The 27,285-nt window shown below is 43.7% G+C and overlaps 1 protein-coding gene across 5 annotated transcripts in view; it reads right to left on the reverse strand.

Annotated features, from left to right (window-relative positions):
- Positions 1–23,134, reverse strand: part of LOC118390692 (histone-lysine N-methyltransferase, H3 lysine-36 specific-like) — a 38,971-nt gene extending 15,837 nt beyond the window's left edge. The window contains exons 1-16 of one of the 5 annotated variants that reach the window (XM_052456962.1): positions 23,027–23,134; positions 18,401–19,227; positions 16,373–16,514; positions 15,992–16,164; positions 13,523–15,875; positions 13,182–13,294; positions 12,839–13,094; positions 12,564–12,652; positions 12,391–12,436; positions 11,965–12,167; positions 11,627–11,764; positions 11,340–11,463; positions 10,220–10,420; positions 9,733–9,912; positions 9,382–9,538; positions 8,848–9,053 (exon numbers count right to left, since the gene is read on the reverse strand). In XM_052456962.1, the coding sequence (XP_052312922.1) occupies positions 8,848–9,053; positions 9,382–9,538; positions 9,733–9,912; positions 10,220–10,420; positions 11,340–11,463; positions 11,627–11,764; positions 11,965–12,167; positions 12,391–12,436; positions 12,564–12,652; positions 12,839–13,094; positions 13,182–13,294; positions 13,523–15,875; positions 15,992–16,164; positions 16,373–16,514; positions 18,401–19,210 (5,191 nt within the window). In that variant the 5' untranslated portion in view covers positions 19,211–19,227; positions 23,027–23,134. Of the gene's footprint in view, positions 1–8,847; positions 9,054–9,381; positions 9,539–9,732; positions 9,913–10,219; positions 10,421–11,339; positions 11,464–11,626; positions 11,765–11,964; positions 12,168–12,390; positions 12,437–12,563; positions 12,653–12,838; positions 13,095–13,181; positions 13,295–13,522; positions 15,876–15,991; positions 16,165–16,372; positions 16,515–18,400; positions 19,228–19,917; positions 20,472–20,508; positions 20,723–21,444; positions 21,581–23,026 lie in introns of those variants that run through there. The other 4 variants (XM_052456963.1, XM_052456960.1, XM_052456961.1 and 1 more) reach the window with 4 other exon arrangements.
- Between the last annotated feature and the right edge of the window lie 4,151 nt (positions 23,135–27,285).

Here is a 27,285-nt window from a genome sequence, read left to right on the forward strand (position 1 = left end):
TTGTCTGATTTCTTGTTTGTTTCACAATAAATAAATAAAATTGCATATTCAAAGTGGTATGCATGTTGTGTAAATAAAATGATACAACCCACCCAAAAATCAATTTTATCCAGGTTGCAAGGCAACAAAATACGAAAAATGTCAAGCGGTTGATACTTTCACAAGCCACTGTATGTAATAATCACCTCTTCCTTCCAGGCAAACTGGATTCAGCTTTCAGGCTGTGGCAGAGGAATGTTATTAAACATTGTTATTAACCTTGAAATTGATGGCATCTTTGCCAATTTCAAAAATCTCGCTATCAAATGTAATCTACCCCATTCAAGTTTATTTTGGTATTTTCAAATACACCAGTTTAGTCGCACTCAAAGCCCAAGCTTTCCAATTCTATCACCAGAGCTGGTCTGGATGCCCTTTTGAAAACACCTTTCCAACTAAAGGGACTCATATCCCATATTTTTTAGATAATCATGTCCCTTGACAATCCGTCAGTCAGTAAAATCCGATCTGAGTGTGAAAGGGAACTTGGTGGAGATCTCTGATGAAGTCTGGAATGGTACTTAGGGTAAATGGAAGCTCCTCCTCCGGGTCAGCCTTCTACAGTTTAAGGTACTTCACCGTATCCATTTCAGTAAGGCCAGATTGTCCAAATTCTACCCAAATATTGATGGTACATGTGACAGGTGTAAAGGCTCCTTGGCGGACTTGACCCACATCTTCTGGTTCGGTCCCTGTCCGGCAGATTATTGGTCCACTATATTTAAAACACTATCTGAAGCATTTGATATAAAGTTGCAGCCTGGTGCAGAAATAGCTATTTTTGAGTACCAAACAACAATTGTTCTCCCTAATAGCCCGCAGAAGGATTGGAAATGGAAGTCGATCAATTCTCCCTTAGCCTCTCTTTGGCTCAAAAATCTGATGCTGTTCCTAAAATAAATAAACAAACAAGTATACCATTTGAGGGTCAACCAACTCATTTTATTCCACCTGGGACCCGATGATATCCTATTCTGAACAGCTCCAAGGCTAGTACATTTTCCCTTGTATTGAAGTAACATTGTTGTATACTTTTGTTTTGTCTTCTGATATGTAAGTTTGCCTTTCTTTGTAAATGTGTTTGGAAACATTCTGTGGCGGGGGGTCGAAGGGGGACAAAAGGGGGAAAAATGTACAATGTCTACATTTTATCTTTCATTCATAGTTAATCAAAATATTATATATATAACAAAAAAAAATATATTACTAGTGAAGTGCAACATTGTATCAAATCATCAACTGGATCAGGCCTAGAAGCTGTTGCTAGCAAACTTGCAACATTGCATCAACTAGTCTATTCAGGCCTCTCTGAGCCAGTGAGCTCGGGACAGACAGCAGATTTGTAATGATATTTCCAATGGATATATGCGATCATCAGGTATTTTTATCATATTTTGCTCTTTCACACCGAGGCTTGGTGATTATCAAGGCCAGGAGTGTTGGAAAGATTTTTAAAATACTGAGGAACTGTCACGTTCTGACCTTTATTTTCTGTGTTTTGTGTTTAGTTAGTATGGTCAGGGCGTGAGTTGGGTGGGCAGTCTATGTTTGTTTGTCTAGGTTTTGGGAATTTCTATGTTTTCGGCCTAGTATGGTTCTCAATCAGAGGCAGGTGTCATTAGTTGTCTCTGATTGAGAATCATACTTAGGTGGCCTGGGTTTCACTGTGTGTTTGTGGGTGATTGTTTCCTGTCTCTGTGTGTGCACCAGATAGGACTGTAATTTGAGTTTTCACATTTTTTGTTTTGTTAGTTTGTTCATGTGTACCTGATAGCATTAAAAAGTACCATGGAAAATTACCACGCCGCGTATTGGTCCTCTGATCCGTTTCGCCTCTCCTCTTCGGAAGAAGAGGAGGAAACTTTCACCCACCACAATCGGACCAAGCGGCGTGGTAAAGGACAGCGACGACAGCAGCAGCAGCATCAACAACAGAGGCCACCATCACAGGACTCCTGGACATGGGAGCAGATATTGAACGGAGAGGGACCCTGGGCACGGGCTGGGGAAAATCGCAGCCCCAAAGCAGAGCTGGAGGCAGCGAAAGCTGATCGGCGGCAATATGAGGAGCCAGCACGGCAGTGCGACAGGTACGAGAGGCAGCCCCAAATTTTTTTTTGGGGGGGGCACACGAGGGGTGGTACTAAGCCAGGTAGCAGACCTGAGCTCACTCCTCGTGCTTATTATGAGCAGCGCATTACTGGTCAGGCACCGTGTTATGCGGTTGAGCGCACGGTGTCGCCAGTGCGTGTCCATAGCCCGGTGCGCTATAGGGCAGCCCCCCGAGAGTGCCATGCGAGTGTGGGCATTGAGCCAGGGCGTATGGTGCCTGCTCAGCGGGTCTGGTCGCCGGTACGCAGTCTGGGTCCAGGTTATCCTGCGCCGGCTCTGCGTGCTGTGTCTCCGGGCGCTGGGAGGGTGCAGTGCGTCCTCTGCCTGCGCTCCGCTCGTACCGGGCAACTGTGGGAGTGGAGCCTAGGGGAGAGGTGCGTGTAGTAAGCACTAGATCTCCCGTGCTTACCCACAGCCCGGTTCAACCTGTGCCTGCACTTTTGAGGGTCCGGGCTCGAGTAGTTGTCCAGCCTGGGGAAGTGGTGCCAAGGTTGCGCACCAGAGCTCCAGTGCTCCCCACAGCCCGGTCTTTCAGGCTCCTCCTAACACCAAGCCTCCTGAAAGTCTCCCCAGCCTGGTAGTTCCTGTGGCAGCCCCACGCACCAGGCTGTCTCTCAGTCTCCTCCCTGCAGGTGCTCCCGCCTGTCCGGCGCCGCTGCCGGAGCCTCCCGCCTGTCCGGGAGCCTCCCGCCTGTCCGGCGCCGCTGCCGGAGCCTCCCGCCTGTCCGGCGCCACTGCCGGAGCCTCCCGCCTGTCCGGCGCCGCGTCCGGAGCCTCCCGCCTGTCCGGCGCCGCTGCCGGAGCCTCCCGCCTGTCCGGCGCCGCTGCCGGAGCCTCCCGCCTGTCCGGAGCCTCCCGCCTGTCCGGAGCCTCCCGCCTGTCCGGCGCCACTGCCGGAGCCTCCCGCCTGTCCGGCGCCGCTGCCGGAGCCTCCCGCCTGTCCGGCGCCGCTGCTGGAGCGTCCCGCCTGTCCGGCGCCGCTGCCTCCTGTAGCAGCTCCACGCACCAGGCTGTCTCTCAGTCTCCTCTCTGCAGGTGCTCCCGCCTGTCCGGCGCCGCTGCCGGAGCCTCCCGCCTGTCCGGCGCCGCTGCCGGAGCCTCCCGCCTGTCCGGCGCCGCTGCCGGAGCCTCCCGCCTGTCCGGGAGCCTCCCGCCTGTCCGGCGCCGCTGCCGGAGCCTCGCCTGTCCGGCGCCGCAGCCGGAGCCTCCCGCCTGTCCGGCGCCGCTGCCGGAGCCTCCCGCCTGTCCGGCGCCGCTGCCGGAGCCTCCCGCCTGTCCGGCGCTGCTGCCGGAGCGTCCCGCCTGTCCGGCGCCGCTGCCGGAGCGTCCCCGCCTGTCTGGCGCCGCTGCCGGAGCCCCTCAGCCCAGAGGCGCCAGAGCCCCTCAGCCCAGAGGCGCCAGAGCCCCTCAGCCCAGAGGCGCCAGAGCCCCTCAGCCCAGAGGCGCCAGAGCCCCTCAGCCCAGAGGCGCCAGAGCCCCTCAGCCCAGAGGCGCCAGAGCCCCTCAGCCCAGAAGCGCCAGAGCCCCTGTCCCTCTGTCCAGAGCCCCTGTCCCTCTGTCCAGAGCTTCTGCCCCTCTGTCCCGAGCTTCTGCCCCTCTGTCCAGTGGGGTCATTGAGAGGGGTTGCCATGGTGAGAAAGCCACGGAGGCGGACAAAGACAATGGTGAAGTGGGGTCCGCGTCCCGCGCCAGAACCGCCACCGCGGACAGATGCCCACCCAGACCCTCCCCTATAGGTCAAGGTTTTGCGGCCGGAGTCCGCACCTTTGGGGGGGGGTACTGTCACGTTCTGACCTTTATTTTCTGTGTTTTGTGTTTAGTTAGTATGGTCAGGGCGTGAGTTGGGTGGGCAGTCTATGTTTGTTTGTCTAGGTTTTGGGAATTTCTATGTTTCGGCCTAGTATGGTTCTCAATCAGAGGCAGGTGTCATTAGTTGTCTCTGATTGAGAATCATACTTAGGTGGCCTGGGTTTCACTGTGTGTTTGTGGGTGATTGTTTCCTGTCTCTGTGTGTGCACCAGATAGGACTGTAATTTGAGTTTTCACATTTTTTTGTTTTGTTAGTTTGTTCATGTGTACCTGATAGCATTAAAAAGTACCATGGAAAATTACCACGCCGCGTATTGGTCCTCTGATCCGTTTCGCCTCTCCTCTTCGGAAGAAGAGGAGGAAACTCGACAGGAACTATCATTTGCAATGGATGTTAAAACAACAAACTTTGATTACAATGTGTTAGGTGACACAAAAAAATGACTGAGAAGCTCTAACTTATTAGTGGTGAACAATCAGAAATCAGACATTACTGAATGGGCTCTTTCCTACATTTGCATGCAACAGGCCAGGTAGGCCTACTTCTATGTATGCTCAGGCACACGCTCTCCCTCAACGTTATCAGGACAGAGAAACCTGACACATGCTCATTGCTCATGGAGGACTCCAAGCAAACACAATGAAAAGATTGACAAAACTCGTAATTGTTATGGAATAAACCAAAACATGTTTCTCACAAGTGTAGCAGGTTGTGACATCCGCAAACATTTCCACTCCAAGAATGAGAATGGTAAATGACTGTAATTATTACATGCATTAACAGAAATGTATGTAACCAAATGACGAGGGATTAACGGTACATTTACTAAGCCTACTGGTGACATATAAAATGAGGAAAATAAACAATCAACCAACAATCCATACAATGAAACAAAAAAAATGGCAATAATTGGTGTGAGACACGGCATTCTGGAGAGATGAGAGCATGCATTCTGGAGAGATGAGAGCATGCATTCTGGAGAGATGAGAGCATGCATTCTGGAGAGCTGAGAGCATGCATTCTGGAGAGCTGAGAGCATGCATTCTGGAGAGCTGAGAGCATGCATTCTGGAGATGAGAGCATGCATTCTGGAGATGAGAGCATGCATTCTGGAGAGATGAGAGAGTGCATTCTGGAGAGCTGAGAGCATGCATTCTGGAGAGATGAGAGCATGCATTCTGGAGAGATGAAAGCATGCATTCTGGAGAGCTGAGAGCATGCATTCTGGAGAGCTGAGGGCATGCATTCTGGAGAGCTGAGAGCATGCATTCTGGAGAGATGAGAGCGTGCACTCTGGAGAGCTGAGAGCGTGTACTCTGGAGAGCTGAGAGCATGCATTCTGGAGAGCTGAGAGCGTGCATTCTGGAGAGCTGAGAGCATGCATTCTGGAGAGCTGAGAGCATGCATTCTGGAGAACTGAGAGCATGCATTCTGGAGAGCTGAGAGCATGCATTCTGGAGAGCTGAGAGCATGCATTCTGGAGAGCTGAGAGCATGCATTCTGGAGAACTGAGAGCATGCATTCTGGAGAGCTGAGAGCATGCATTCTGGAGAACTGAGAGCGTGCACTCTGGAGAGAAAAATGCCACACACCCTTCTCCTTCTTCTTGTTGGAACATTTTTAATTATACTCAAGACAAATTATCTTCACAAATATTTTAGATGCTTTTCAATGACAGCCGCAACTTAATCAGCTAGACATATTGCCATGGGCGCTGCCCAAATTGCGGGATTCCCAAATAGGCATAGGCCTACAAACTTGTGATTTGAAACGATCCACAGCTATTTTTTTTTAAATAAAGAAAAAAGCTAATGATTCTATGAGGTTTAGTCATTTTTAATGTTTTTATTCAGACAGGAGTAATTATATTATTTTGCTAAATTTACTTTAGGGAAAGCCAGTGTCCTAATAGTGCACTGTGCACCTGCCAGTTTTCTTTCCAATTCGCAAGAGGCAAAAACCTGAGATGTGTATATAATGACGAGATGCTCATGTTTCCACCCTAACATTGAGAGTCGTTGTCCCAAAGGCGGGAAGGCAGATGACAAGCTTAGGTCTGCATATTATGCCCATAGAAACGCATTGGGCTTATTCTGGACAGATTTTGGCGAGAGTGAGCCCTCTCGCTTCGCCTCTTCCTCTCTGCTGAAACTCTCACCGGAGAAAGCATCCGAGTGAGCGAAACAGCACCCCTCGGTCTTACTATATGTAGCCCATGTATCTAATCCAGTCTGGCTAGAAATAGTATGACCTGCCATACACTTTTGGTCCAGACAGCATCAGCTATATATGGTCTACACATACTGAGACAGAAGCCGTGTCTAGCTAGACCTGACAGTTCATGACGCTTTTGTATTCTGATAATGGAGTTCTGATCATAAAATTCCAAACACGTCATGCGTCTACATTTACATTTAAATGTGTCCACCTTGCCCACATTGTATCCATTCCCGCACTACGTTCTTCGTCCTCCTCGTCTGAGGAGGAGTAGCAGAGAACGGACCAATATGCAGCGTGGTACATGTCCATGTTAATTTATTCAACATAACTCTAAACAAAATAACAACGGAGAATGAAACAAAACAGTTCTGAAAGGTGACATACACTAAACAGAAAACATTCACCTACAAAACACAGGTGGCAAAAGGCTACCTAAGTATGATTCTCAATCAGAGACAACGAACGACACCTGCCTCTGATTGAGAACAATACCAGGCCAAACACATAATCACAACCGAGAAAAACGAACATAGACTGCCCACCCCAACTCACACCCTGACCATACTAACACAAAGACAAAATAAAGGAACTAGGGTCAGAACGTGACACTGGCAAGCAATGCTAGAGGGATTGCAAACGAGTTAGCATATTTTTATTTATTTATTCTAAATACTAGCTCACTGGCTAGCATTTATGAGGCCAGCAAACACTTTCCTCATACCCTAGGAACATATTTCCACCAACATTATAATGAAAAGGTGCCTCTGTCCCAAAAACACACATTTTATGACTTGTGGGAGGAGTACTGATGACATCGCCCACTGTATGCGCTTTCGGTAGCCTGACTGGAAAAATCGGCACAAAATGCATCCCTGACCACCTCCTGAAGTGGTCAGACAGACACAATCAGACCACAAAGCGACTTTCGTGCGTCTAGACAATGTGAGCTTCGTATTCTGATAGAAGAAGTCGCATGTAAGTGTCAAGTTTAGACACAACCAGAGAGCGCTGATTCGCTCACTTGGATACTTTATCTGAGATTTATGCGTCTTTCTGTTGGCGTGCTTCTCGGTCAAATAAATGATCAATATTTCAATATTTTATTTGGACGGGCAAGGAGGTAGGTAGGGTGGGCCAGGCCCTCTAAGGCCCTCACATTATGCTGACCCTGCATGGCTCCCAAAGTTTTCATACTTATTCTTTAATAACCTTTTACTGCAGGGTCACACAGTGTTTGTTGGTAGTCTTAAACAAATCTATTTTGAAACAAAAGTATACACCTCACACACAATGTTATGGTCTTAAAAAAAGAAGACACCTACACCATGTCAGAAATAGAGTTAAAATGTAACTCTTTTGCATCCCAATAGTTTGCATCCCAATAGTTTGCATCCCAATATTACACTTTATATACATCACAGAAGACTGAAATATAACAAAACCGTTTGACACAGAAACACCATATTTTCTGCATATTTTTAAAAATATATTTTTTAATGAATTATGAGATAATGAAATATATTAATAACATTCCACACATGAGGCCACTAGGTCATTTAACTGCAGGAAATGGCTACAAAAGTATACTCGGTAATAACAGAGGGGCAAATAAAACTCATAGAATTAAAAGGAAAGTATTACATCTTCCTAAGTCTGAGGGTGGTTTTAACCTTCCAGACTTGGAATTGTATCAACTCACCACCCAAGGCTTTTACTTGAGACATATAGTTAAATGCACTAAAGAGGAACAATGGGTACATATTGAAGATGTGCATGCTCATCCCTCAGAATATTTTTGTGTGTCCATTTTCAAAGAAAAGCTAAGAAAATTAACAACTTCATAGTTAAGAACAACATGGAAGAAAATGTTGTTATAACACAACCCTATGGAACAATCCTTGGATAGCTTTTCAGAATTCCCCGATAAATTGGTCCACTTGGAAAACTAAAGGCATAAAAACCATAAATGACTTGGTAATAGGAAATAAATGTATTTCCATGACAGCTTAAAATTTTGGATTGACTAATGTAGATATTTTCAAGTACATCCAACTTAAGTTTTATAAATTCTACAACACAACGGCAGAGTTGTCTGAAGTGTAACACTAACAATGACTCAATAATCCAGGCCTTCTGGGAATGTTATAAGGTCCTAAAGCTATGGGTAGAGTTATAATGTTGGCTGTCAGAACTATTACGATGTAAATGAACTTTCAATCCGTCTGTCTGTATATTTCAAGTCATGGCATATGAGGGCGCAGTGAGATAACCCGATGGGTTGGACGTTGCTTTTCTCGTCAATCAAGAACTGGAAATCAACCAATCTTCCATTGTTAATGCAATGGAAAGTTCAAATGCTTTATTATCTAAAAATGTAAATTGCTTGGGGCGAGGGAGAGAAACAAAATGGTGCATTTGGAGACCATGTGGCGTAGAGTGATGGGAGCGCTGGAGATGGGTGTGTGTGCTAGTGGGTCTGTGCAGGTATTATGTAGTTGATGTTTGTATGATGTTGTAGTTTGTATGTGTATGTTTTATATTGTTTTTAAATTTTCAAATAAGTTTCCTTTTAGTTGAAACTCTATATAAACTATATTCGTCTACCTCTTATTTTAAAAGTTGGTTATTTCAAACTATTTTCTGCCCGGGTCTGTTGGTGTGAATACCTTTCTTGTAGATGGCGTCTACACCCTTCCCCATCTTCTCCTTGTTGTTGGTGTCTACGTCCATGTAGGGGAAGACTCGGGCCTGGTAGGTCCACAGGTAGTCGTTGGAGCCAAAGAAGTGCACAGGGAACTCTCCTACATTGTGCCTCATACGTAGGATGTTTTCTGGAATGTTCTTGGGATGGCTGACCTCCGCAGGCCACCACCTAGACAGAGGATAGGAAGGGAAAATACGATATGAATAAGAAAAGAAAATGGGTCACGGCCCATGGCAGAAAGACCCTACCATTTTGCAACCACTGCCATATTGTGAATAGAAATGCAGGTGCATTTTGGTTCTCAGTACCTTGGTTGTTTAGTAATGTCAGAACACTTCAGAGTTAGTATATTTTAGCATTGGGAATGTGGTTAAGGCAGGGGAGGACTTTTACTAATATACTGGATGCCAATCTGCTTCTGCTTTAGCCATCTTGCTGTTGTTTTGCCAAAACAATGCTGAGCCAGTAAGGTTGGTACCCAGGTGGCTGTACTGACCTGTATCGGCCCACTTTGACCCACAGGATGTCCTTATAGTGGGGCTTCTTCCCGGCCAGGCAGTCATTGCAGAACCAACTGCCCTCGGGCATGTCGATGTTCAGACACTCCTGGTGGAAGGCAGCAGGACACGACTCACAGCACAGCAGACTGCCCCCTGTATCATGGGAGAAGAATAACAGTTTGGCTACTGAACTGGTCTACGGGATTGAAAACACACGAGTAAACAGAGATGTAACTGGGATCTAGTGTTTAAGAAAATTGGACGCTGATCATGTAATGTACATGACATAATAGCGCACCTATGCATATCTGACTCTAACAACACAACATATGTGGAGGCCGGCGTACCTTCGGAGCAGACAAAGCACCAGCTGACATTGACGTGTTCATGGTTGCGGAAGCCCCTGCGGGGGGTGAAGTGGTTGGGACACAGGAAGCTGTTGTTGGCCAGGACCACACTGCCCGCTGCCATGCAGTAGTCATTGGCATGGTACGCCACAGGGCAGCGCACACAGCGTGTCAGACGACCTAAAGGACACACAACACAGGGGAGACGGGCAGAATGAGCTGTTAGTTAGAATATCTGGTATACATTTTCTTCCCACAGCTCACTTCAATTAGTTTGTCTTTCCATCATGCTGTTGAAATAAACTGAATTGCTGTGCAAAAATGAAAATTATTTTAGCACAAACGTGTGCAAAAATGTTTCTACTTACTAACTCCAACATCAGAATTTCTCCTGTGGAGTTACCAATATACCGGGATTTCAATTGAGCAGAATTGCATAAAACAAAGCTAAACTAAACTGTGCTGGGTGAAGCAGAACAGCACCCACCTTTGGAGACGGAGGGGTTGACAGGGTTGGTTATGAAGCAGGACAGACAGACGTGGAGAGAGCAGCGGAGACCCCGGTGCACGGGGGCAGCGGGAGCGTGGTTGGCTATACACTCTCCATGGTAGAACTTCCCACACACTGGGATCATACAGCGCATCACGTCCTCCCCGGGCTTCTTACATGCAAAACAGGTGTGAACACCTAGCAACAAACAAATCAGCTTTAATCAATGGATTTGCTTTTACTAGCCAGAGAGATTTATGGATGCTAGGATGAGAGGATAACAGGGGAGAGAATCAGCAAAATAGCGTGTGAAACAATCAGAGAACACTTATAACTCTATGTGCAACTAATAATAGTCTTTCCATGATTTTGTTTGAGCAGGAATGGGGCTTAAAAACATGACACTTCCATTGAATTGGCGACAGATTTTCATACAAATATTCTAAAATCCGCATAAAAACAATATGCGCATTTTCCCAGTAGAGATGTGTTTCCATCAAATTGACTTGTTGCTGATCAAAGGTTGTGTGTGATGACATAGTGCTGATAAAAATAGCTTCTGCGGTTAAATTCCCATGTACCGAATGACAAATACAAGATCAAATGGATTTCCTTCGCGTTTTCAACTCTACGCACGTATAGCCTACATGATGAGATTATTATGGACAGAAGAGCAAGATTATTTTTATTTGTCAAATGGCAGCCAAGCATCGATGATCATGTCACCAGAATAAGACCATCAATAATTATTGTAAAGGAGCATCAAGATCATCACCTTGCACCTCATCTCCCTGTGAAGTTTATGTCCACACAACATGTCATCATCACGTGACTCCAGGTTTACTTCGATAAAATGGTTATTATATCAATAATTGTGCATTAAAAGCATTTCCACTGACATTTCTCACATAAATCATTTTACAGAAACAAAACATTCCCACCTTTTTTGATGCATTTTGTTTTGTCAACATTTGAACATTTAACTGAAAAATGTTCTGTTTCCATCAGACCTGTAATGACATTTTTTATCCGACATGTACTTTACTCCCATAAAAAGGTTGGACGGAAACCTGGTTAATAAGTGGTTGTGTTTTTACAGAATATGTGCTTGACCCACCAGACTTGCACTCCTGGCAGACGAACTTCCCTATAGGAGGGTCTGTGAGGCCGATACACTGGAGGTGGAAGGCCCCACAACACTGGCCCTCACATAGCAGCAGCTCCCCAGTCTTCTCACACACCTACCATACAGTCCAGAAACATTTAGACAACATGACAACAACATTTACACAACTATCTGAAACAATGAGTAAAGCGCAAGTGCAGTCAGTCCATAATCACATATTGCACATTAAAACAACACAAGGTAACCACTCCTACATTGGTGATGCGGGGCCTACTCACCTGACACACATTCTCTTTCAATGAGGCAGCGCCCCCTCTGTCCCCTATGATCTTCTTATTGGGGGAGAGTGGGCCATCGCACAGTGAAGACTCCTCCCTCATGGATGAAAAGCTGTCATCCAAACTGGATGTAAAACCCTGAGGAGCAAAGAAGAGGAAAATCAGCAGGAGAGTTCAAACACTGTAACACGATTCAATGTAGAAACATTTTTTTCCATTTGTATTTTCATTATTAGATTATTATTGAGTAATGTCTATTTTACCATGTACTTTCTATGTTATTATCGGGTCAAACATGGACCATAAAATAGAGCTTGAGATTTGACCTATTGTCTGACCTCTGGGTCTAGGGTATCCCTCCCATCATCATGAAGATCAGTTTCCTCACTGGGGGGCTTGGTGACGTCACAGTCTGGCCCCTTCTCCAGGCTGCTCTGGGTCAGGGGGCAGGGTGCAGGGGTGCAGGGTGTAAATGTGGAGGGTGCAGGGGTAGCTGTGGTAGGTTGTTTGATCTTTGATTTAGAAAAGAGTTGTCCAGAGCCTGGGAAGAAAAACAGTCAACTTTGACCCCAAGACCAATCAGCCCTTTGAATTGACAATCATTAAGTAAATGACAGCAGTATGACAAAGAATTGTGATAAACAGTGTATAGTCTCAAATGTATTGATGCTATTTCCGTACTCATCTTACTCAAAAGTGAGAAAGACTCTTAAAAAGTGTGTAATATGGGCAGTTTGAGGGAGATCCTTCCTGTGTAGACTGACCTGAAGGAAGAGGGTGACTTGATAAGATGGTCTTCAGGGACTTGACCTGTAATAGATAATTAACCAGTCAACCCGTTTTAAGGCCTTCATTACTGTGAAGATAAATGGAACCATCAGATACAAAAAAAAGTCCTTATTGAACAAAGCACGACCATTCCCTAACACCTCCATACCCTCTTCTTTGGAATTGTGGCAGTCTCCATAATCTTCGGAGTTGGTTTCCTCTGTCTCTTACGGATTGTTTCCAAGTAAGGAACGTCACCTGCCACAAGACAACAGTGTTACTATGGACCTTTACACACATCTGGGATAATGACTACTACTACAGAGGAGTAATGTAATAAAAACAGCAATTACTTGGTTTCACAGCACACTGCACTGTGAAAACATTTTGTAATTGTTTGCCAGCCAACCAAAGTATAGATTTGATATATAAATAGTTTCTCACCAACATTCTTTGTCAGACCGTCACTCTGCAGCGAAGAGTCTCCTTCAGGAGGTGGGGTTAGAGTATCTATGGACAGGATATGTGCATCCTGAGGGGGAGTATTCTCTATTGGGGGAGAGGCTTGTCCAGTGGGGGTCTTGGATGGTTCGTCTGGGGGCAGAGTTTGTATTTCAGGAAGTGGGTTCAGAAGGGCGTGGTCATGTGTGGTTTTCCCTGGTGGTAGGGGATCTGGTTTGTTGCTGTTGGAATGTGCCACCTGGAATAACATGAAGAGGGTATAGAGCTAGGATCATAATACAAAATCCTAAAAATCCAAGAGATGTAAAATGTTTGAGTGAGCTACCTTTCCCAAAGGCTGGAGGGGCTTTTTCTGTTTCTTCCTTGCGCAGATTATCTGACTGTACTCTTCTGTCCATTCTATGAGTCTTTTGCTTGGTTTTCTAATTCGTTTATGTGCTGTGGAGGACAAAATGTGCAAAAAGAATGACTAGTATACACCACACATGTTAAATCATTACATGTCATGATCTACAGAAGTTCATGGCCCTGCATCGGACACTTTTACTTCATAGCTGTTGATATTTTCATTATGGTATGACTTCAGAAGCAAAGTTAATGCATTGATCAGTAATTATCTCCTTCATGTCCTTCAATAAAGCCAAGGAAATAACAAAAATTATTTACCTGTGGGAGCCTCCTGGCCTTCCCCAGTACTTTGTGTAGTGTTTGCAGAAATTGTGGCGGCGATAGTCTGCTGGTCCAACACTATCTTTGGTTGAAAGGATACTGATGGTTCTGCACCACCCTGCTCCAAAGGCACCATGTTCTGTAGTCTCTCATTCGTTAGCCTACTGCAGCCCTCCCCCACCCCCCCTAATGTCTCTAAATCCTGGTCAAACTTCTCCCAAGAATTGCTCGGAAGGTGGTGCAAGGCTTCCATCCCAAGGTAGCCAGGTCCTGGAGACCTCTTACCAAAAGGCACTTTTCTATTCGGTTTCTTTTTAGTCTCAGATGAGCCTCTGTTTTTGGATAGCCTTTTCATGACCTGGTTTGTGCTGCCTTCAAGTTGTGGGATTTCTACCTTCAGAGAAGACTTGGGTTTGAGCTTGGCCTTGGTTTTGCTCTTGCCTTGTTTACTTTTACCGAGACACGGGCCTTGACCGAGTGACTCCTCTCCCAGTAAGGGTGGAATCATGGAAGGCTCCTCTTTTACATGAGCACTAGGTGGTCCGATTTCCAGCTCCAAGGGAGTTCCATCTTTCTCCCTGGTATCGTGCATGTCCTTCAGCAGCATGAGGAAAGTACTGAACTTGTAGTTAGTGTCTGGTTTAAAAGACACAGGTTTCCCATCACCCTCACTTGATTCCAGGGACTTGAAAGATAACTCTTTAATGTCTTTGAAGGCGTCCATGGGAGAGAAGCATGGCGAGGAACAGTCAGACACACAGTTATTTTTCTTTGACTTCCCAGATGTCAGAGGTATAAAGTCCACAGGCATCTGGGATATCAAGAAGCCCTCATCTTCAGTCTTAACCTCTGCTTCAAAGTCCTTCGACCTGGTGAACTTTGAGGAGGACCAATTTGGTAAACCAGTGATCTGATTATCGTTGTCAACCTTTAAAGATTTTTCCTCTGTATAACAGTCTGTTTTGGTCTCTGGTTTATCAGAAGGAGTGTTTGTGGAAGATGACACCTCCTCCTCTGTCTTGTTGATAGGAAGGAAACAGCCAGGCTTTGGACTGGAGAACAGATTCTGTTTCCGCACTGCTAACTCCATAGCTTTAAGAGCTCTGGTCATCAGGCGGTTGCTAGCAGGCAGATGTGCAGGCTGCTTGCCCAGGGCCTTCGCCTCATCAGGAGGCTTGGGCACACTTGAGACTGGAGGCTTCAATTGATCAACAGGACTTTCTTTGACTGTTACACTATACTCTGGAGTCTTCGACTGATCACCAGTAATATCTTTGAATGTTGCATTGGACACTGGAGTCTTCAACTGATCAGCAGGGTGTTCTTTTACTATTACGCTGGACACTGGAGTCTTCAACTGATCAGCAGGGTGTTCTTTTACTATTACGCTGGACACTGGAGTCTTCAACTGATCAGCAGGGTGTTCTTTTACTATTACGCTGGACACTGGAGTCTTCAACTGATCAGCAGGGTGTTCTTTTACTATTACGCTGGACACTGGAGTCTTCAACTGATCAGCAGGGTGTTCTTTTACTATTACGCTGGACACTGGAGTCTTCAACTGATCAGCAGGGTGTTCTTTTACTATTACGCTGGACACTGGAGTCTTCAACTGATCAGCAGGGTGTTCTTTTACTATTACGCTGGACACTGGAGTCTTCAACTGATCAATAGAGCATCCCTTGATGGCCGCACTGGACGCTTGAGTCTTTCTGTTGACAGTAGCTGCAGTTTGAGTCTTTTTCTTGCAGGGACCCTTGCTGAAGGCACTGTGGTTAGATAAGGAGGTGGTAGTGTTGAGACGCCTGTCTTTTCCTGGTTTGCTGAACCACAGGCGACTGTGTCCTTCAGGCTGCTTCTTCACCTCTTTTACTACTGGAACTGAGGGCTGAGTCTGAGCATGCTTGGATTGACGCTCAAGTGCTTTAGGACACAAAATATTGGGGATAGAGTCAAGGTCTGAGTACGGACATTCTTTTATGTCCCCCTCTGGCTTGTCAGTGCTGTCAAATGTTGTTTTGGTGTTCAAGCACTCATTTTTAGCTTTAAATGCTTTACTTGGCTTCTTCTTGCTTTGAGGCTTCTTGGAAGTGCTTACTTTTGTTGGAGAATGTTTACTGTGAGGTGACAGAGATCCGTTTGTTAAGTTGCTTGGTGCAAGGGGTATACAGTTGGATGGATTGGAAGGGGGAGTTGGAAGGGCCTTGCCCTCTTTTTCTGATGTGGACCCATCATAGAGGGTTGTATTTATGGAGTCAGGTATAGAGACATCCATTTTGGGTCGCTCTGGGAGGGCAGATTCTGCTTCAGCCACACTGGTTTTCCAGGATGCTTTAAACCTCTTGGGTATCTATGAAGGCAAATAAAGCTTTTCTGTAATCACAAATGTTTGTATTTTTAGGTACATTCAGGTAAAACATGATTCATTTTTGTCCAACATATGCAAAGGCTGTGCCACATATTTACAATGTATTTGTAGTCTTCGTCCCTTTGCCTTCCTCTCCTGCGCAGCAAGGGGAGCTGTTCGAACTCAAAGCCTCCATGAAATGTGTGTATAGCTTTCCCTGTGACCCAGGCCAGTTCCACAGGCAGCCCAAAGGTCCTGATGTGGTACAGCCGACAAGGCCTGTCACTGTGCTCTGCAACATCATCACACAGGAGCAAAGGACCAAGGCCACTAGGTATTAGTGTTTGTAGATGTTCTATTAATTTAACCTTTATCACAGATATAACATATATTTTGCAAGAACAATATATGACAAGTGGATTGCTAAACACAAGACTTCCATGGTAGTGCAAATCTGTTCAACAAGATCAACTCAAACCAAACAACGGCTTAGGTCCTACCTTTCATTTTGTGATAGGTTCCCTGTAGTGGGTCAACAGTCACCTCACAAGGCCACCAGGGTCTTCGGTTGAACTTTGCCCATATAACTTCACCTTTTAAAAACTTTACAGGTGGTAAGGACTTCTTCTTTGGGCTGCCCATCTGTTGACAGACACCAAATAAGACAATATTTAAATTACTTCAAGTCATGTTTCAAAAGGTTTACAATTCATGTTATGTATTACATTACTATATCAGAACGTACACGATCTTTCACATATGCAAATATGCCTGTAAAAATGTGGTCAAAATCTTTATCTTCAAACACATACAAGCATTCCAATATTTTCCAAGACTATACGTTGCCGAGTGGCCAGGACCACAGTCATTTAACATCTACAACCAATCTGGTTGGTATTGAGGTAAATTAGGTTAGGTAAAGTTTAACCTCGTCCCCAGTCTCAAATTGCTGGCGCATGAGAGAGCCGGCGTCAATAGGCAAAGTTAAATCCTTGCAACTCTATTCTAATTTTTACCAGATACAACATAGTGCAAACCAATATTACATAATCAACTATCTTTTAAAATGTTTAAGAAACTTTCTTTAAACACTCTAAATGCATATATCAGCTCTGTACACACTCTCTGGCCTAGATGTCAGTCAACCTTACTGACGAGTGAATCTTCACGAAATTATACAGAATAAAACCGACCATGATTTGGGGGATTTTCACTCAATTAAATCCATAGGAGAGTTCTTTGGAGGAAGGATTGTTGACATACAGTATATTTTATATTAGTATCTTTAAAACATAATTGAGAAATAATTAATATATGTTGGAATATTTATGACATTTTGGCCTTTGAGTAGTATTTTGATTTCAATAACAATGTTCTTACATTAATTTATGCATTTTGAAAATATAAAACTTTGAATTTGGCAAACAAATATAAAAATACATTGTTGAACATAATAAACTCTATAGGCATTGAAGGTTCCAGAGTGGGATCTCTGCTACTTTTAGTTATGATCCAATGTGTAAGCATTACCAACACAGTGAATGTGAAAATGTATTTAAAATTTTCACCCTCTGCTCATGAATTGCAGGATGTGCAACGATACAAGGAGGGCTGTGGTTACATTGCCTACTATGCCAATTTCTCTCTATAAAATGGGCCATAACTTTAAAACTAGCAGAGATTCCTCTCTAGAACTTTGATATGCCCATAGAATATATTATGTTAAACAATATATATATTTTTAAATGTGCCAAATCATATATGGTTCATTTTCAATATTCATGTTTCAATATTCAGAAATTAATGTAATATATTTTTTCTTGAAATCAAAATACTTACTCATATTACAGAGCAAGCCGTAAAGCTTCATATGACACAATTTTTTGCTTTGTAGCACCTACAGATGAAACATTAAGGGGTCTGAAAATGAGGCCTGGGCCTATGCTTTTAGATACAAATGTCAAATATATGTCAAGAATCCTTCCTCTAAAGAACCCTTCTATGGATAACATTTTGTGAAATCCCCAAAATCATGCTCATTTTTTGTTCTAGTTTTGCAAGGAATCCCACTAACCTTGTATCAACTCATCGTGCAAACATGAACAAAGCTCTGGATATGGACTGACTAATGACATTTCTCTGTGCACATCTTTTATTGATTGCAAAAGGTAGAACTATTGACTATAATTTACCATGAGATGCTGGCGTATACTGAGCCAAACAGCAACTGAATGACATGGATCCTCTCCAGCTACAGTATGAGGAGCTTATCGATTATAGAGGAAGTGATCTTGCTTGACCTTTCTGGCAAATTAACCAGAATTTAGACCTCTCACTATCTTCATTAACATTTCACATATAATCAAAACCCATAAGCTTGACAATTTATGTTGCACAGTAAAACAGGTGATCTGGACTGACAAGGAAGTACCCAGGCCAGAACTGTGACATGTTACAGGATTTAAATATGGGAGCTGTTTGGTACTGTGAATAGCCATGTTATGTAAAAGCTCAGTAGTAGGACTTGCCATTGCAGGCCCAGAGGGGCTATTCCCAAGAGAGAGAGGCTTACAGTCACTCCCCCAGTCCTCGTCTGACCCATCATGTGCTGTAAATGGGGGGACACCAGGGGACTGCAAGTCTTTACCCACAGACAGCCCTGGCTCTGGTACATTTTTAACCTTCAAGTTTAAAAGTCCAGGAAGAGGTTCAGGTGACTTTCCAACTTTTCTCTCTCTGTCTGTCAGAGGCAACGCTATATCCTCATCATCCTCTGCATTATCATCATCATTCTCATCATCAAACAAAGTGGACTCAAAGTGCAGGTAGCCATTTGCAAAGGGGCTGTTGCTATCCAGTGAGAAAGCTGGACTGGGTGGGTCAGAGAAGCAACAGTCACTCTTCTTCTCCACACTATGATTAGTCTTACTATTGTCTGTGTCTCTGCTGCCTGGCTGGGTAGCTGTGAGGACCAAGGAATTGCTGATGTCAGTTTTCCCAACAGCATTCCGGGTATGCAAGTCTTCCCTGGAGCCCTGGGAGGCCCTCTCCCCGACTCCAGGTAGGACCAGGTCCGGGTGGCTGACCATGGTGGTCAGGTGCTGTAGCCTTCTCAGAGGGCTGTAGGAGGAAGATAGGTCCTTGATGAACCCATAGGTGGATGTAGAATTCAGGGCAGGGGCGGTGGACAGCTGCATGGCACGTGGAGGGTCTAGTCTTGAATTGCGGTTATGGTGCTTTGAGCAGGAGGAGACAGGGTCATTGGGGGCAGAGGTCAATGTTGGGTCAGAGCTGCAGGCCTGTGCATCTTTGATGGACAGTTCATAGGGCTGACTCATGGTGCCATGTCTCCACCCTAAACATAAAAGTAAAACAGAAATAGGTTTAAAAAAGTGATAGCAACTTTAATTGGATGGATTTTCAATTATTGATCACATACATTTTGTTGTCTATAATTATAGTATATTTATTGTAAGCTATCAAAGAGCATGGCAAAAAAAATATGATAGAAAGTTATTATTACTGAGCTTCATTATCTATTAAAGTGTGACATAGTTATCTTGCCCCACCTCAAAAAAAAAAGATGAAGAATGAAAATAGGTATCAGGCAGCCACAATATTGTCATCATTCCACCCCTCGATCCCGCCAAGAACGTGGAATCGTGGCAACCTACTGCACGTTTGGAAGGCCAACGGTCATATTAAAATTAGACCAGCATAACTGTAATGACACGCTGTCCTTCCCAGCGTCAACGAAGGGTTAAATTGATTTCAAAAGGCTGATGTAGAAATCGCGAATGCCCATGAATAAAATGGACAGCTCTTGACAGCGCCTGCCGCCTGTGCATCAACTCTGTGTGCCATGGCTCACGAGGCACCAGAGATAGTGCATAGCTGGCACGCTACAATACAGTATGGACACACAAGTTCACACAGCCACACATTCGTACAGACTTAACATCGACCGATGTCTACTGTACATACACAATCACGGAATGTGTAAACAACAAAAGCGGATGTCAATGATATACCGCAATAATCTTACCATTGAAATGTCCGTCACCGCAAAAACAACTGTCAACCCTTTAATTTATATAATTAAATGTGCTGTTTTCCAATTTTGTGAAAGCGGATAAGGAGAATCCCAGTAGCAGCAATACTAGGCCAGGATCCTGTGGACATACACTGTCTCTACTTGCGATAGCTGTTACTCCACCGGCGGCCCCTTCAAAAGAGAAATATATGCATGCATTTCACTTACTGAGAGAACCACCCCTTTACAGCGACATATCATAGTGTGCTATAAGTTTCTAATTCCATGTTACCTCATATTCAATGCATATTCTAATAAATGATTACTATTTCCTAGCTGTCGACCTGCCCCTTGCAGCCCCTGACTGCCCGTGTCTGTCTGTGAGAGCGGACCAATCGTCACTACCTCCCAACCCCCAGCATGAAGTATTTCTGAGGCTTTGAGTGCCACCAAAAATCCTAAAGATATGTGGGATGGAAGAAAGACGCACATATTCCTCTCTACTGGTCCAATCCTCGATAAATGATCACATTAATTTCTAATTACTGTCATTCACATTCATCAACTTGTGCCAACAATGCCAACAATGGCATAATATCATACCCCAAATGGAAACCTCATGCGCTTTATAAATTAAAGGATTATGTCTTCTTGTAGATGCATTCTAATATGGCTAAACCCGGAAAACAGATGGCTTCCTTTCCTTTAGACGAGTTGCAAAGCCTTATTTCCTCTGCTCACCGGGTCCTTCAAAATGGAGTCTGTTCACAAAAAACAGGCCACAAAGTGTTAAAATATGTTCGACATAAAGTTCACATCAAAGCGCACAAAATGTAACCGCAATTACGCACACGTTTCCAATCCATCCAAAACATTCCAAAGCCTCAATGCAAAGCTACATTAATTACACACCTTCGAAGAAACTACATTCCACAATAATATTTAGTCAAAGCTATTTAGTGTATATGCTATAATATGACAGGTTACGGAAGACTCACGACGGGCAAATGTAACTGGTGTGTGTAGGAGGACAGTGTGCAATAATGCTCATTTCCATAGTGAATCCATCTTGCCCTGAACATCAAAATATGGTTTTAATCACGTATTGGCTTATTTGCTTGTTGCAAAGGAAATTATACAATGGTAGAGACCGTGGATACGCAGTGTGCTGTCCAATAATAACCCTCTGAAAGTACACATCTATTGGGCGGTCGTCCTAGATAAATACACAACCATCAAATATGCAAAGCTGTTAATCAAATAACAGTTCTGTATTTCGAAAAGGCGACATACGTCTTCACACTCTCTATAAGATGAATATGCGATATTTTTCGTCGAGTGGAAAAACTGAAGCCTACGGAAGAACTGCGCTGCCTGCTCAGCCTCGCTCGCATGAGCCTGGTGGGAGAGGGCCTGCAGTGCACCGCAAACACACAGTCAAAACAGCGCCCCGACAGATCAAACACATTCATGCGTCTCCAAGCCCTAATAAACCAATCTTTCTTTCGTTTTTAGACAGATTTATAAAGAGAAAAATACCATAACATGATTTAAAGCATCTCTATTTACATATCCGTCAAGAAATCGAGTTGAAGTAAACTGTTGAATCATCATCTTGCTATACAGTATGTGAAGTGTGTTCCTCTATGCTGTGCTGTGTCTGCAGTTCGTAATGTCGGCAGTCAGTCAGAACAGAAAAGCAATGGTGGTTAGAGACATCAGCACTTCAGTTGCACAATACTCAGCTATATGTACCACTCTATTCTTATCTCCTTTTACACAACATGCTTACCTGTCATGCCTGGTTTATAGACCTGTGCTCCTCCATCTTTACCCAAGCGGTGTTTTCACTATTCACCCCTACAATGTGGACCCTTAGGAGTGTCTTACCTGTACACAAGTCTCCATCATGTCTTCTTGTGGCAGAGTGATTGACAAGTCCATTATAAAGTCTGTCACTGTCCATTAGTCTACTTACTGACAGCTCAATATTGTCACTTATGTTAATGGCTCTGTCCATGACATGACTATAATGTATTTCAGTCATTTTTCAGTCTTCATACTCATACTTTATTTGGTAACACTTTACTTAAATGAAGTCTCTGTTAAAAGGGCTACATTACACTGTTAGGCCATAACACTGTAATAACACTGCCATTTGTTATAAACAGTAGTCAGCTTATGATTTATGATGGCATATGCCATGATCAGCTAATTGGCTAGGTTTAAAATGACCCAACTGGCTTAGCTAATTAACGTTGTCATGACATTAAATGATATCTATCATGTATTTTTACAACAGTGTTATGTAGCCCTTATGATTGAACTTTTACGTAAAGTTTAATTATCTGTTCAATACACTACTAAAAGTATAGAAAACTGTAATTGGCCCATTGATAATTTGAGGTCAGTGGGTCAATCAGATCTAACCCTACATGACCTCTAACCCTACAGTTATTGGTGGTGAATACAAAAAACTCTGTAAACTAAGTCACTATCCCTGGAAACTAAACAACTAAGTCATGATGCATTGATTATACATAACACAACTTCATGATTGTGTGACTTTAATTGTGTAACAGAAAATTATAATGGTTTATAGTATTTACTGGTTAATTTGGGTTTTGTGCTCTGAGGATGGTGACAGTCAACCCTTCAAATCCACTGTAACACTGTCACCTCAATGAAGATGCCACACCCCTCCCTACCCACCATCACCTTCAAATCAAACCAACATGCTTATGAATTATGACTCATCTGGCAAAAAACAGAAACTGTCCTTATTACTAATAAATGAGATGTCTCAGAGGAGTGACAGTATCTATTTCTGTCATCTCATCTATCACATTGCTACTAGTGTCTTTGAACAAAACAACCTTTCTTTCTCCTGAATAAGAATGAGTGCTTCAGCAAAGCCATTGGAGCATAATACCATAGTGTTCCTCAAGCAGACACTTATTCAGGTGGGGAAGGAAGAGGGCAGAACCACCAAACTACCGTAACATGTTTTTGTGTTTTGAAATCAAATCAAAATTATCACGATGCATGCATTGCATTATCTTCGTTGTCTGTTTGTGCGGTGGATGCAGCAGAGAGTTAAAGCCCTGGTTGGTATACTCACAGGCTCGCGCCAGGCTCTGTTGTTGGAAGCCAGAGAGAGAGGAGGGAAGAAGGGTGGAGGGAGGGCGGCTGTTTCCCGCGGCCTGGGAACAGGAACTAGGCTGCCCGCTATTCCCCCCTCCCCCCCACCCCCCACACGCAGCATTATGTATGAGACAGGAGCCAATTGGCTCAGAGGATATGCAGCTGAACATGGCTACACCCACTTATTAAAGATGTTAGAATCAAGAGGGCCTAAGAAAGCCCTACAACTCCAAGTCTTAAATATTTAAACATCCAAGGGAATTAATCTTTAGATAAGATCATTTAAAAAACGTGTTTGCACTTTATGTTGGTTACATAGAAAGCACTATATTTTCTCTCTAGAACGTGTTTACAGTAAATGACACTATTATAATACGATTTCAACTACATTGACAAATACAACCTCACTCTGTGCACCCCAAAAAAGAAACAGACTCTTGAAGAACTGGTATACTGTACTTGTATGGCATTTGTATGGCATATAATTCAGGTCACAAAAAAATAATTGAATTCAAGTGTGGCGGCCAAATGTCCCAGACGTTCATTCGGTTGTCACTAGTTAACACAGCCTCAAAATCAAAATTGGCTATATCATGAACAATTCATGAAAACAAAATGTGGTTTTTGGTCTTCGTTTAAGGCTAGGATTATGCATAACGTTAGCAGTGTGGTTACGGTTTGGGTAAAGGTAATGGTTAGGTTTCAAATCAGATTTTAAGAAAGATAAATGATAGAAATGAGCGGGATTTTGCCATAACTATGACTTTGTAGCTGTAGTAGTGATGGTCTATTATATTGTCAAGATAGTCAAGTAACCGCTCTGACAATGAAAATACGTTCTCAAAGATGGAATGCAGGTGGGAGGAGGCGAGATCAGGTGGGAACATTCTAGCCAATGAGAGGGCAGATACGTGTGAAAAGGCCATAGAGATAGATAGAGGACTCATCTTTCTATCTGTGCCATTATAGTGTATGTGACTGAATGGGCAGCGCCATTGACGCTATCTCCATTTTAAAGTAGTCACTTTTCTTATTATTATTCAATGGCCCAACTCATAGGAATCCCCAGTCAGTTGACTACTTTAAAATGGTGGAAGCCCTCAATTAGTATATTTACATGCACACTTATTATTCAATATTAAACTAATTATGGCAGTAGGACGAGTATAGAAATAGTAATGTAAACACCCTACTCTGCTTATCTTAATCGGTGTAAGGTCAAAATTGAAGTAAGCATACACCGATAAAAACATCAGGTTTTCTGAGCAAACCTTTGAATGATTAGGAAATATAAACAGTTTAATCTCATCCCAGCTGTGTATTTAATCTGCACATGTGCCAGCACCAGTAGCCTAAGCCTCGCTCTTATGCGTGAGTAAGTATGCACCTTACAAATAGTTTTCACATACAAACTTTATATGTCCAAGCTCCCAAGTTGTGCAGCGGTCTAAGGCACTGCATCTCAGTGCAAGAGGTGTCACTACAGTCCCTGGTTCGAATCCAGGCTGTATTACATCCGGCCGTGATTTGGAGTCCCATAGGTCGGCGCACACCTGGCCCAGCATCGTCTGGGGTAGGCTGTCATTGAAAATAAGAATTGGTTCTTGACTAGTTAAATATTTTGTTTAATAATAAAGTAAATTAAAACTCAGAATCAAATAGGTTTCACAAAAATAACATAGTCACCGTGGTAGAACGCTTATTTTTGATTGCCAATTTTCTGCATTAACAAATAGTCTCACGTAGCCTGATTTCAGAGATGTCCATCAGAAGAGGTTGGTTGGCAGAGCTATATGTGGACAGGCTCATTGTAATGGCTGGAATGTATTCATGGAACGGAGTCAAACTTGATTTCCATATGTTTGATGTGTTTGATACCGTTCTATCGATTCCATTCCAGCCATTACAATGAGCCTGTCCTCCTATAGCCCTTTCCACCAGCTTCCTCTGGTGTCCATGTAAACACGATTATTAGGGAAATTGTTCTTATTGCAAAGCATGTAAACATTTTAAACTATTATAGTAATCTGACTATCGACCATAATCATATTTTTGTGTGCATGTAACCATGCTTATTGGCAATATCCATGCTAAAATCGGTCATATGCATGATGAGTCCTCTATCTATCTCTATGAAAACAAGCACACCTCTGATGTAAAGTTATTTTTTCAAAGTTGCCGAAATGCCACGTGCATCCACTTATATCGGGCATTTGTAACAACCTAACCCTTACGAAACTCCTATTTGATCCAATAAACCTCTTAGCAAATTAGCAATTACATTTTTTGTTGACAAAATTCGACTCTCTCGTTAACCTAATGTAGCAGGCATAGAAAGACTCTCATTGACCTCCATACAAAAATTCCTCACTTCGTTGGCTTATTTTCGGTGGAGAATTTGGGCAGTGAAACATCTCGCTTCGCCTCTTCTTCTCTGGCTGTACAGACGACTCTACCGGGCCTGCTGCCAACAGGCGCCACTGCACGACTCACTCCTTACTCCACCTAGTGGTCACATATAAGCTTGACCTCTGCCACCCAAAGCGACTTTTAGTGTTTCAGTATGCTGTAATAGGTTCTACAAGGGATGAATAGATATGGCTTTGTTCAGTAAAAACAAAAGCATTCAATATGATATTATTACATTAGCATAATGCATGTAAAGACAATTAGAGGTACAGTAATGGTAAATGTTGAGACATTTAAAATATAATTTCCTGATTAACCATTAACATTGACCTACAGCAGAAGTATTTTGGATCTTGGGCCTTCACTGAAAACATTTAAATAAAAAGCAATACAATACATAGGCCAATTAAACTCAGCAAAAAAAGAAACATCCCTTTTTCAGGACCCTGTCTTTCAAAAATCCAAATAACTTCACAGATCTTCATTGGAAAAACACTGTTTCCCATGCTTGTTCAATGAACCATGAATGAACCATGAACAATTAATGAACATGCACCTGTGGAACAGCTTAGTAGGCAATTAAGGTCACAGTTATGAAAAATTAGGACACTGAATAGGCCTTTCTACTGACTCTGAAAAACACCAAAACAAAGATGCCCAGGGTCCCTGCTCATCTGCGTGAACGTGCCTTAAGCATGCTGCAAGGAGTCATGAGGATTGCAGATGTGTCCAGGGCAATAAATTGCAATGCCCGTACTATGAGACGCCTAAGACAGGGAGACAGGACGGACAGCTGATCGTCCTCGCAGTGGCAGACCATGTGTAACAACACCTGCACAGGATCGGTACATCCGAACATCACACCTGCGGGACAGGTACAGGATGGCAACAACAACTGCCCGAGTTACACAAGGACAATCCCACACAATCCCTCCATCAGTGCTCAGACTGTCCACAATAGGCTGAGAGAGGCTGGACTGAGGGTTTGTAGGCCTGTTGTAAGGCATGTCCTCACCAGACATCACCGGCAAAAACGTTGCCTATGGGCACACACCCACCGTCGGTGGACCAGACAGGACTGGCAAAAAGTGCTCTTCACTGACGAGTCACGGTTTTGTCTCACCAGGGGTAATGGTCGGATTCGCGTTTATCGTAGAAGGAATGAGTGTTACACCGAGGCCTGTACTCTGGAATGGGATCGATTTGGAGGTGGAGGATCCGTCATGGTCTGGGGCGATGTGTCACAGCATCATTGGACTGAGCTTGTTGTCGTTGTAGGCCATCTTAATGCTGTGTATTACAGGGAAGACATCCTCCTCCCTCATGAGGTACCCTTCCTGCAGGCTCATCCTGACATGACCCTCCAACATGACAATGCCACCAGCCATACTGCTCGTTCTGTGCATGATTTTCATGTTCTGCCATCGCCTATCAAAGAGCCCGGATCTCAAATCCCATTGAGCACGTCTGGGACCTGTTGGATCGGAGGGTGAGGGCTAGGGCCATTCCCCCCAGAAATGTCCGGGAACTTACAGGTGCCTTGGTGGAAGAGTGGGGTAACATCTCACAGCAAGAACTGGCAGATCTGGTGCAGTCCATGAGGAGATGCACTGCAGTACTTAATGCAGCTGGTGGCCACACCAGATACTGACTGTTACTTTTGTCCCTTTGTTCAGGGACACATTACTCCATTTCTGTTAGTCACATGTCTGTGGAACTTGCTCAGTTTATGTCTCAGTTGTTGAATCTTATTATGTACATACAAATATTTGCACATGTTAAGTTTGCAGAAAATAAATGCAGTTGACAGTGAGAGAGCAGAGTTTA

The sequence above is a fragment of the Oncorhynchus keta genome, chromosome 11 (assembly GCF_023373465.1).
Source record: "Oncorhynchus keta strain PuntledgeMale-10-30-2019 chromosome 11, Oket_V2, whole genome shotgun sequence".
Classification (NCBI taxonomy): Eukaryota; Metazoa; Chordata; class Actinopteri; order Salmoniformes; family Salmonidae; genus Oncorhynchus; species Oncorhynchus keta.